The sequence below is a fragment of the Anabrus simplex genome, chromosome 11 (assembly GCF_040414725.1).
Source record: "Anabrus simplex isolate iqAnaSimp1 chromosome 11, ASM4041472v1, whole genome shotgun sequence".
In the NCBI taxonomy this organism is placed as follows: Eukaryota; Metazoa; Arthropoda; class Insecta; order Orthoptera; family Tettigoniidae; genus Anabrus; species Anabrus simplex.
In genome coordinates, this window is record NC_090275.1 from 109793850 (window position 1) to 109806344 (window position 12495).

Sequence of the window (12495 nt, forward strand, 5' to 3'; positions counted from 1 at the left end):
CGCAACATTTTTCACAAACTTCCTAGTATTTCACGAACTAGTGGTTTCGTCTACAGTCTGTACATAACCATTTATATAAAATAAGATTTCCGACTATGTATAGTTGTCGAAATGTTATATGGTTCCTTATACTGGGCTGCTCATCTGATTGATTCTGATTCCTCAGGAGTAACAACACTTCATGTGGCTCGGCTCCAAAGCAAGAGGTCCTTTGCAAGTGGTCCCAGGTTTGAGGGTTGATGTTTGTCACCTTCATGGTTTTTTAAGCTGGTCTTTATTACGCTACAAAGGAGAACCACTGGATCTTGTGCAGTGCTGGATGAAGGTGTTTGGGGGCCTTGGACTATTTAAAAACGTGGGGCCCCTTCTTCGTAACATCACGTAAGACTAGCATACTGAAGTCGTTATAGAACTACTTGCACTTTAATGAATAGGGAAGTATTGAAACAGACTACAATTTTTCTCTATTTTTCATGTTAATATTTCATAATGCCAAAACATATTTTACATTTGTCTCATCATCACTATCAAATCGACATACAAAACAGAACTTATGATTTTTGGCACCACTAGGATATTTTCTATCCATTTTACAAAAACATTACAGTTGTAACGTAAGAATGGTTCAATAATCAGAGGTGAACTGGAAGTTCTCTTCCTGATTCAAAGATATAGTATAGCATGCGCATTCCACCGTGCTTCCCCTGTCCCCTCCGCTCACTTCCTAGACCTCTTCACCCCCTTGCCCCTCTGCCCGTACTCGCAAGCTGCCAGATTTAAATTTTCGTCAACAATAACCTTTACAATAATTACAGTGCGTAAGTAGCGAGGATTTGTGTCTCCGGACGGTAATTGATTCTAGCAGTGATGAAATACTAACGCGGACAACTGATACGAAGGACGGAAGAGTGCGTGTTCGATATTTTGCGAGCGTAAATATTCATATACATGCACGGAAGTGGAGCAGCAGGCACGTGGGGCCCGGGGCTGCAGCCCCTTTAGCCCCCCTCTTAATCCGGCCGTGATCTTGTGTCTGAGGGAAGTGCATCGGACAGGAATTGGCTGGTGAACCTGGTGTCACTAATATGGCACACAGCAAAGCCGATGGCCACTGTTAGAGTCTTCTATATCTACATTTGATGTGAGACTTCCATCAAGGCGATGTCTTACGGTGTTGGCACATGGTGGGTAACAAAGCATAGCAGCTACTGAACAGTTTTGTCAAGGAGAAAGTGACTAACGACAGGTACACATACTGCGTGAGATGCAGCCTCGTTCTCCCGCATCCATTGCGTGCAGTCTGTGTTATCAGTCATCAGAAGTACAAGCACAAACGGAACAGAGTGTTAGTGGATTAAGGCAAGAAGCGAGTAATACCTGACGGCGATGCAGTGTGTCCTACAAGTGGCTTCACGACCCTCACAGCGCACTCGTGACCTGTAAACTCTCTCGCAAAGTCATGGACACGGCCTGTTTCAAACGTTTCAACGTTTCCCAACACACTTACAACCGTGTAAAAGATCTCTGGTGACACATTTGGTGTTTACCCGACAAAATTCATTAAATCTCAGCCATAGACGCCCAAGAGAGTTTCTGCCATCTAGTGGGGGCCTAGAGTAAAACGGAACGTCGAAATAGACGAGCAGACAGCCAGATGACGTCAAATTGAAATGTCTGCACACGGTAGCTGAGGCCATACGATTATTATTATTATTATTATTATTATTATTATTATTATTATTATTATTATTATTATTATTATTACAGCCGTGTATTTCTTCGAAAATTATTTCCCAACGTGGCGCTTTCACGGAGTATTATTTATTCTCTCAGACATGACCACACTGATATTCGTTTAAAAATATTTCACATACGACACTACATAGGCCCTTTTCCAGATGGCTCGCCATCGCCATACATTGTACCTATAAGTGTCCGCATGCACTAATGATGAACGGGATGTCTAATGAGGAATTTCCACAGGGGTGCTGCTGCCTGCAGGTACAGTAGGTGACGTCAGAATACGAGACATACAATTTGGACGGCCGCTCGCTGCACGCTCCTCAGCGCTACCCATCAGATGTGCTGCCATTGCGTTAGTACGCCTCGTTTTTGAACGCATAGTAGTAGGCTGCTACTTGGTACACTACAGTTGATGCCAGCATATTGACAATGGCTGGTTTGTCCAGCAATGACGAATACACGGACATAATTTTAATGTATGAGGTTGCTGATCGGAATGCAGCTGAACCTCATAGACTGTATGCACAGGAGTTTCCACATAGCCGTCTGCATTCTATACACGTATTTTGCCGAAGAGAGTTGCAATTAAATCTTATGGATCGTTAAAGGTACATACAAGAAACATCCTGGTGGAATCGTCTGTTTGTACGTGTACAAATGAATGAATTATTATACTTCATTTTCTTCATATTTGGTGTGTTTAAAAATGCATCCTGTAACAGAAAGTGTGTGACTGCTATTTGCTTCACATTCAAAATATATCACATTGTAGCACTCCTTTGTAAACCAGTGATTAGGCATCCCATTCATCGTTAGTTCATGTGGGACAGTTGGAAGTAGAAAGCACGGGGCTGGAGGGCCACCTTGTATAGAGTATTATTATATCTGGTAGGGACGAGGGTCAATCTGTATCGCCACTTAGAACGCCCGGGAGGTATGCATTGCCACTTAACAGCATAGATGGACAAGTTGCCGGATTAAATAGTCAATCTCTTCGAGGACACTGTGTTATCGCTTCTGTAGAGAGGGTTGTAGCCTCCCCAGGCAGAATATTCCTGTTGTATCCGTCACAATGCGAATGGACTTATGTCTCCACCAGACATATTATCATATCTACTAAGAATAATTATGTCCCTTAAGTATATCAGAGTTGCGAATACTACAAAAGTATCGAGTTCTTGATAAGAATTTTATTTCTCTGCTTTCAGACGACATAAAAACTGACCTTGACGGCAAGAAGCACTCAACTAAGGTACGTACCACTTGAACATACAATCAACATAAATGAAGTGAGAGCGCATCCAATAATCAAGTTTAAAGGCTACTTTTACGGGTAGGTTAGGATTTTTTCAGTTGATATGAAACACACATAATACGGTTACAATCGCAGTATAGGTTTTTAAAAGTAACTATTCCTAGGATATTTTCACCAGTTGAATGTATCGGCCTGTGTTGTGAGTAATTAGGGCCAGGTTAAAATTTCACGGCACGTGAAAAAGCAGTCTGAAGTTTGAAATGCGCACCCAAAAAATCATGTCTAAATGTTGCTTTTTAGGGTAAGTGTGTGTTTAATTCATTCTGAAATACACCTATCACAATTACTGTCAGTAGATGTGTTTACAAATGTCACAATGTTATTTTCACCAATTAAAAATATACTACCACAGTTGAAGAAACATTCGTCAGTGCCCTATTTACGTACACAATATACAAGCAGAACACGAATATAAAAATATTTTGGGATGCTTAAGTATGAAATGTCTTGTCATTATTCCGGTTGAAGATCCCTTTACAGACAAAATAGAACATAAATTACATTTCACTCTGTCCGGTTTTATTATAAAAAAGGTCCTAAACAGGACTCCGTTGCGACATTATGAAAAGTCTTTCGTACGGTAGGCTTCAATGAAAACACTCTTACAAAACAGAACACGTTATGTTATTCTCATGTAACAAAGGCCAGTTGCCGATGCAACGGAACTTGCAGCACAAAGAGGATATGACGGGACACGGAACACTCCAGCACATGGCGGCACACTGCTGGTATCGACGATCAGATACTAGGTGAAGGGCAGTGCATAGTGGCGCTTCTGACGGGACAGAGAGTCACTGTCTCGGTCTTGCTTCAGAATGTTTCCGAACAGCTGACACTCAGTGTTCCGGAACAGCGGAACATAACTGTGCACCGGCACAGTGTGACGAAACAGGGACATAGTGCCCTCCCTAGTCCATAGTTGGCCAGATACGAAAAAAAAAGAATATGCTGCAGTAGAACATTCCAGGTTTGCTCTTTCCGTCCTAATTCTCAAATGCAGGAGTCGTGCGTGTGTTGAGTAGTACGGAAAAATGCATTTTTTCATGTTTCTCTCGTTTTGCTGGAACAAGTACAGTTTACACCTCATCAGAAAATTCAGCGCATACCCCAACTGCTTCTGGAAGGGTGCACTTGAGAAGTGACTTCTGTCCCATTAACAAGAAAGAACTTTCAAATATTTTTTCTTCTCATTCAGTTTTTACACGTAAAAAGAAGTGTGTGTATTCGTAAACTTACTCTGTCTTATGACTTACACATATCCATATAACAACTATTTGGAAACTGCCCCACATTTTTGCCATTTCGGCGATCAGATTTTTCTTCTTTTCACCATTAAAGCCGCGTTTATAGGCTGCCAGTTGACGTCAGTTGTCCTCTAATTATTGCTGGACTCTCGTTGGCCAGTCCAGTTTAGACGAGGAAGCTGTTGCCACGGCAGTAGAGGATGTAATGGTATGTGCCACAGAGCACTATACTCCACCACAATAACACGCAGTTACCTACACATGGCAGATGCCGCCACCCTCATCGGAGTCTCTGCCTTACAAGGGCTGCACCCCGCTAGAAATAGCCACACGATAAGAAAACCCGGGAGGAAAGGGCAATATTCTAGGATGTGACAATACTGGTTATTGTGGTAAAAAGTGTTCATATGAAAATAGGGTCAAAATGAGATGGTTGTCCAGAAAGCCATGTTTGAATGTAAACATAGATAACCTGGAAAACATAAGTGTATTGTTTTAATTGTTGTTAAGTTTTTTCCTTCAATATCAGTCATAAAATACTACAATACACAACATTTTTGTTTCATATCGTATCATTTTGTGGTCCAGGGACAATGATTTCACAATATGTTCTCAAAGATCCCACCATTGACCTCAAAGTATTCGTCAACTCGCTGAAGAACATGAAGTGTTGCCCGTACAAGTTCATCGTGATGTTCCCGTACGCCGGCAAAACCATCCGACTGGTGTATTAACTTTTCTTCTGTAAACTTCACTCTTCACTCATAAACAACAATCTAAAGGGTTGAGGTCGGGAGAACTTGGTGACCAGGAAATTGTACTACCAAGACCACTTCACCAAATAGAAAATGTGCTATTGATATGCTCCCTTACCTTGTGCCAATAATGAGGAAGAGCTCCATCATGTTGAAAGTGCAAAACAAGACGTGCAGCCAAAGGAACACAGGTCTATAACGACAACGACATCATACTGAGCCCATGTCTACTTGAAATTTCTTTGATCACAATTAGCAATACTGTCACATTGTAGAATATTGCCCTTTCCTCCAGGGTCACCCTAAATATTGATATGAGTAATATATTGTATTAATATTTGTTTTCGTTTTTCTTCCCGCAGTGCTTCTATTCGTGTGTGGTACAAGACTACGGCTTGGTAAGTAAGAAAGGAATTAGGTTTCTAACACATTCCATTTACCAGTAATACATTAGTTAAATTGAACACTGATCTCGCCAACGTGGGAGTTTCCCTAAAGATTTTCCTTAAATGATACAAAAAGAATTTGGAAATGTATCAAGCATCTCCCTTGATAAATTATTCAATTACCTAATTCCTATAAACAAATATTTTCCCCGATTTGACGTCTTAAATTCCGACTTTATTATCATGTTGTGATCTTTCCTTCTTTTAAAACCTCCCAAACGTATTCGTCTTCTAATGTCATTCCAAGCCATCTCTCCCCTGACAGTTCGGAACATACTGCTTAGTTCAGCAGCTTATCTCCTTACTTCCGAGTCTTCACAGTCCAAAGTGTGCAACATTTTACTAACACTGAAATTTTGTCAATAATCATACAGAACAAATCAGGTACGGCGTTGGGGGGGGGGGGCACAGCCACGAAAGCCATGGCAAGTAATGTTCTCCTCACAAATGTCCTGTAAAGCATGACACACATAGTACATGGACACAGAACGAGATGGCGGTGTATTGGACAGGGCGATGGAACTGCAGTAGTGATTCAAGCTCAGTGCAGAATGGATGTGATGGGATGGAAAGTAATAGAACACCTGCCATACTCACTGGATCTGTCTCCGTGCGATTTTGACTTCATCCCCAAAGTGAAAAACCTCTGCATGCGAAATGTTTTGGGATACCAGAGAGCACTGCTAATGTTATGAAACATGAGACTACAAAATTCGCACATGATAAGGTGACTTGAATCCGACATCTCCTGCATCGTTGGCAACGAGTTGTGGCCAATCTCGGGGACTACTTGAGGCTTTTCCTCAAGGTTACTCTACATTATATAGCACGAGGATTTCATAGCTGTCAGTTTCCTCTCCACACCTGGTAAACCTACTCGGCATTTTTCATGCATTCCCCTGCATATTACACTTCCCACTGCCGGCTTCATTTTTACATCTTTCTGGTAGATCCAGGATTACTACGACTTATGGTCCAACCCTACAATGTTATGATAATTAAGTTGAAACAATGATGTATACAGGTAAAAAGAACATATTACCGTAATCGTCCTATGTCCGCGATGACCCACTGCACTTACAGGACAGAACGGTGTTGTAATCACCACGCCACCACCACTTTCCTCGGTGGGGCTATTTGAGGATACAACAATCCGAAGCATACCTGTCAAAGAACGCCATTTATGCCATGCAGTACTCAAGCGGTTACTGATTTCTACAATGAGGTTTCCTTCAGCAGTCATTGTCGATGCAAGATACTTAAAGTTCCTTGTTTTTGGCAGATAACATTGATTTTGATGCTATCTGAATCATTTAAAACTGCAGTGAGATATTCTGCTTTCTTGACGTTGAGCTGTAGGCCAACTGCTGCAAGGATGCCGGTGCAGGCTTGGACTTGACGACGAAGGCCAGTTTTATCACCAGCGACCAACAGCTAATCGATAGGACAGAGTAGAGTTCAAGTGCATTTTTCTGCAGATCTATTGTACCGGTATCCTTCGCAGTGATGAAGAGGAGAGAAGAGAGGGTAACCCTGATGAACTCCCACAGAAACAGGAAAATGACCGGATAATACAGCTGGTAGTCTGTGCTCACAGATGGCAAATCAAATCAATTCGTGCGACACTCGATCAAAGGACTTTTTCCACGTCAAGGAAAGCAAGGTGTAGGTCGTTTGAGTTCTCAAGATGAGTTTCGATAAGAAAGCGAGCAACATGGATACCATCAATCGTTACACAACATATTGCGCCTCCGCACTGGTTGGTGGTGTGTCTGACAATTTTTCAGATCCCTTTACTTATGATAATTCTAAAGATCTTCATTGTGTGGGATAGGAGTACTGTTTCCAAATTCGAACTGTGGTACTGCGTGTTCACTCGGCTCGAATTCTTCTATCTTCAGTGATCATTTCAAAGAAGTCTATCATCGATTGAGTTGAATCCCATTGTGTTCACTTCCACAGTTCTGCGGGTAGATCGACTTATCCAGAGCCATTCCCTATTCAATTTAACCCAGCGATTCAACGACCTCAGCTTCGGTGATTAACAAAATCGCGCCCTGTACAGGTGTGAAATCTGGAGTAGGAGCATGTAGACACTCGTCATTGTTGATTTCCTCAAAGTATCGCCAAAATGTCTCTGTTACCTTGCTTCTATTGGTGATAAGTTTGCCTTCTTGTTCATTGATTCGACAATAAAATTATTTTTCAACTACCTGTCTGTGGCGATGCTTAGCAAGTCGGTATGCTTTTCTCTCGTAGATAGGTGTGTTGAGTTTTTCATAGGCTACACTGATGTGGGCTGAGTTTCCTGCTGCAACATTGGGATTACCATGAGCATTTCAATGAGTAGCTGTCTTAGAAGCAAGGAGATTTTCATATACGCGGAGTGCTCGGAAACAACGTGTATATGATTGTTAGAGGGTTGGTCGTACTGATAAATAATTAGATATCCGGCGCCGTTGTAATTCTACCAGCTGCAGAAGTTAACCAATCAGATCGCTTCAGATTGGCTTTGCGAGGCGGTGTTGAGAACTCCACTTCTGGACGGGGTTATTCATGATAACTAGATCGTGTCTCTCAGCAAAGTTCAAGATCCCCTCTCTCCACCTTGATTTCTGTGCCCAGCACCATGCTTTCCGTAACATGAATATCTATCTGGTTCAGAATCAACATGACCATTGAGATCCCCAGAGATGATAAGGGGATCTTCAGATTGCACTTCCAAAAGCTTTACATCAAACATCTTCCAGAAGTCACCTTTTGTCATTCGTGTACAGCCAATTTGTGGAGCGTAACATGAGAATATGTGGATCATCCACGGATCTGTAGGCAGAAAAACCTTCGTTAAAGGGTCATCAAATCGCTCTAATTTGGTTATAATGTCACAGCTATTCACGCCGGTCATCTTATCACTCCATCTGCCCTCCTGGACCGTGCAGTGTCAATTTTTTGCTTCTTTTTAGTTATTCCAGTTAATTTCATATTGAAAGGTGGATAAATCCTCTAATATTCTCTTGAATATTTTGTCAGTACTGATTAAAAATGAAGTTTCTTACCTAAGATGAATGAGGCATTGACATGGAAAATGTAGTAAATTAAAAAAAGGTGGAAATTACATTTTTCATTGGGAACGTAGTAAACTCTCATGCCAAAAACTTGGGAAGTGTAGCATTTCAACTGGTACAGTAGATAACTTTCTACGATTGGCGCAAGACGGAACCTGTGTTAAGTCCACGAGCTTTGGTATGGGGAAGGAAGTAAGTTAGCCCATGACTCTGTTATAATTACTGTAGCTATAACCTTTGCCATCTGACGTAAGTCAACTGCGTGTAAACTTTGTTTATATATATTATAGCTCTCATAGTGATACTTCAATTGCCAGAATGCCTCCGAAACGTATTCCATTCAAAATGGTAAGTCGTTATTGCCAGCATCTTGACATGACGTTTATACTAGTTCTTTGTTTGTGTAAATAGATACTACGTGTGTCAAACAATGGTTCCAGAAAATGTGGAAATAATGACAGACGATACACATTTTCGACTATTTCATATGATCATGATGACGCTTGGTGATTTTCGAGACTTCGCCATGGAAAGCAAGACATATTTAAATACTCAAAGCCTTAGTACCAGCACTGTGAGCTGGACAAGGATTGCAAGAGCTGAACTTGCCTCAGTCAAGACAAGGCAACCATTCAGCGAGTTAGAACCGTGGAAAGAGTACAACATCCTCAAATGAGGACGGTCCTATCACGCTAACAACATCATACAGACCTTACAACCACTTGGAAGGAGACTAACCACCAGCAAAGCGAAAAAAGGGACTTAATGTGAATGCTGGATTTCTTGGATGAAAAATATCATTCGTTTTATCGTGAAATTTCCGCTTGACCCTTACACGACAGCTGACAAACTGATTACACACTGATTTTTCACAACATATTTTATAGCACAATTTGTGGCTGAATCATAATTAGCACAAAATTTGTGTTAAACTAATAAATTGATTAATTTTACATTATTTATTTTCAGTGATTTCTGATCCAGAATGTAGGCAAACCTTTTTTTCCTTCTTCTGTAAAATTCACATTTTATGACTTTCAGTCTTTCCCATGTCAGTGCCTCACATGTTTCTCTCTGCTGAAAAGTCATATGTTTGACTTTAAGCAGTTCACAGGTAACTTTCAATACGAGCATTTCACAGCATTCCCAATAAGTGTAATTCTCTATTTTGTTGCAGATGGATGGCCAAGGCAAGATCACTGTTGAGAGGATCGAGGAGTCTGCTAAGTTGGTTACAGATGAGGCTCAGCGCAAGGAGCTTATCGACAAGACGATAAAGTGTAAGGAAACAGGTGAGTGAGATGGTACAGAGGTGGAAACAGTTAGTAATCGTCTCAGGAATTAAGGTGATCGTGTGGGGAAGTAAGGTGAGCTACTGGAAACAAGACAATATCGTAACTCAGTGACCAGAAACAAGAGAACATCGTCATGCGGCCGTCAATGCCATAGGAATATAGGAAGATGGATCTACGTTCCAAATATGAAAGAACTGTGTGAGGTCACTTACCACCACAGCAGGTGTTTGAAATCACCTCCATCTTTTTGTAGACAAAATCATACAAGTTCGTTGCAATGTTTGCTCGTACATTCCATTGATCTGAGCCACGATGTTGGTCTGTTCTTGGAAAATGAAATTCTAACGGGCCAAATAAAGTGTGAGATATTAATTTGCTCCACTTTCTTGCTCTATTAAGGGGAGAAATGATGAAATATACAACTTCTACAATTTATCACTTACCAAAACCAAATTTAAATCACAAGCACATATTAATAAGATATATCACCCCACAAAATTTGGAGTTGATTAGTTAATTGCTTGCAAAGTTATTGCAAAATAAGTGTATTTCTATATGTTGCATGAAAAATGCTCTTTGCAGCACAGCTTTCATATTTTTGGGCTATAATTTGACAGACTTGTCAAAAATACTCATATATTTAATAATAACTCCGTGTTTTTCAGTCGGGTATAAACTATTGGAGATAATTTTTTTCAGTTTTTCATTATTCATTCAATGGGAAAAACTCTAATTTGGTGCTATTTTAGGTGAATACGATAAGAACTCTGTCGCAAGGAGGATTTCATGCATGGCAAAGATCTTAACGTTTTAGGTACCGAACATAAAAGCAATTTAAAATTATAAAACTGCCCTGGACTGTAAATTACTCCGTCAGATATTTCTCTCCTCTTATGCACAAGCTAGACGTTCTACAAGGTAAATATATGCCAGAGGTGTTATTCAAATGGTAGTTCGAAAGAACTTTGATGCCGGTTTTGTCTGACAACGTGAGAGGAAGGGAGTGGGCCCACTGCTACCCTTTAAATCATGAATCTAGAGCTTTAAAAATGTCCTTAGGGAACGATTGACAACGGCATTTGAAGAAAGGAAGAATTGGGGGATTTTTAAAGCTTAAAATTGAAAATTCTATTTGATTGGTAAAAAGCAGCAATATTTCAACCAGTCCCCTTAACTGATAGACCTGTCTACTTGTGTGTTCACAGTGGAGGCTAGTGGCACCACCGACGTGTGTGAAATAGGAGCTGCCCTCTTCGCCTGTTCGACGAAGGCCTTCGAATCACGTAAGTCCGTCCTATATAGCAGTCTCTTTTCCTGGGACATAGAACGTTGAGAGTTCAGTCTGCACAATCCTGTAGCTATGTGGCCTTCATGTTATCATAGCCCATTCTCGTCCATTTCCATCATACGACCCCACACACATCCATTACCCCTCATTCCGAGTAGAGTAGAATACTCCCCTCCCGCGGTTTCGAATCACATGATTCTGTAACGCGAAATGTTTTTCGATACATGCATTATTACCTTTCGCGGCGGCGGTAATTAATGGCCGTAGGCGGAAAAATGTTGAAAAGTAAAAAATGGATGAAAACTTTCGAAAAATTAACAAAACGATAAAAAATATGTCCAAATTAACCACATACCTTGTTTAACAGTGCAAACCGAAATTTGAATTTGTCTTAAGACAAAGCCAAGAATACCGGACGAGAGGATCCTTTGTGCTGACCACATGACACCTGGCAATCTGTAGGCCTTCGGACCGAGCAGCGATCGCTTGGTAGGCCAAGGCCCTTGGGGGCTGTTGCGCCATGGAGTTGAAGACAAAATAAATATCGTCTCAACGTTTTTGCAACGGAAGAATTGCACAAGGGACACTCCACGGTACGATCTCACAATGGTTAATTTTACTTACACATTCTTTCTCTAAATGTCCACCTGGTAGTTTCATTTTTGGAACAGGGAAGGGGATGAGGTGAGATCAATGTATATTACGCGTTTATACCGTGGATGCCCTTCCCGATGTTAACCTCTCTGAGGAGCTAATGAATGATGGTGAATGACATTGGGTTGGAAACGGCTCTGGCCTAAGAACAGGAGCTGCATAGCCACTTGCCTGGAAGTGAAAATGGAAAATCACGAGAAGTCATGGGAAACCTGAAAATGATTTTTCTCAGAAAAGCCGTCGGCGGGGATCGAACTCACGCGTTTATCGAATGCAGAGCCGTACACATTAGTCGACCATTATGAGCTATATGTACAGAAAGCTACTTTCAATGACGTCTTGGTTTCATTTTGTGTTTTTGTTGGTCAAAAAGTGGAAAAATATTCAAAGAATAGTCCCAGAATGTGAACCCATGTTCCGCACATTTAACATAAACAAATAATCTATAGTATAGATAGTAATCAGTATCAAAGTTTGATGGCAACATTAGCCCTTCATCAGTAATACGAACGGAAATAATAGTCGTAGTTCCGGGACTGTTATTACTTACGTCAGATCCATTATGTCGCTGTCAGTGTCACTTGTGTGGTTGTTGCTCTCAGAAAAGCTGGAGAAAGAATTTTTCGACTATTGAGTCACATACACTAAAATCCGAGAGTTCTTTATCTGTATCATCCAATTTTGATACTA

The 12495-nt window shown here is 40.9% G+C and overlaps 1 protein-coding gene across 1 annotated transcript in view; it reads left to right on the forward strand.

Moving 5' to 3' along the window:
* LOC136883236 (general odorant-binding protein 28a) overlaps window positions 1-12495 on the forward strand; it is a 30805-nt gene that overhangs the window by 13626 nt on the left and 4684 nt on the right. Inside the window, exons 3-6 of the mRNA XM_068229653.1 lie at window positions 2952-2995; window positions 5420-5455; window positions 9746-9860; window positions 11069-11146. Coding sequence (XP_068085754.1) covers window positions 2952-2995; window positions 5420-5455; window positions 9746-9860; window positions 11069-11146 — 273 coding nt within the window. The remainder of the gene's footprint in view (window positions 1-2951; window positions 2996-5419; window positions 5456-9745; window positions 9861-11068; window positions 11147-12495) is intronic.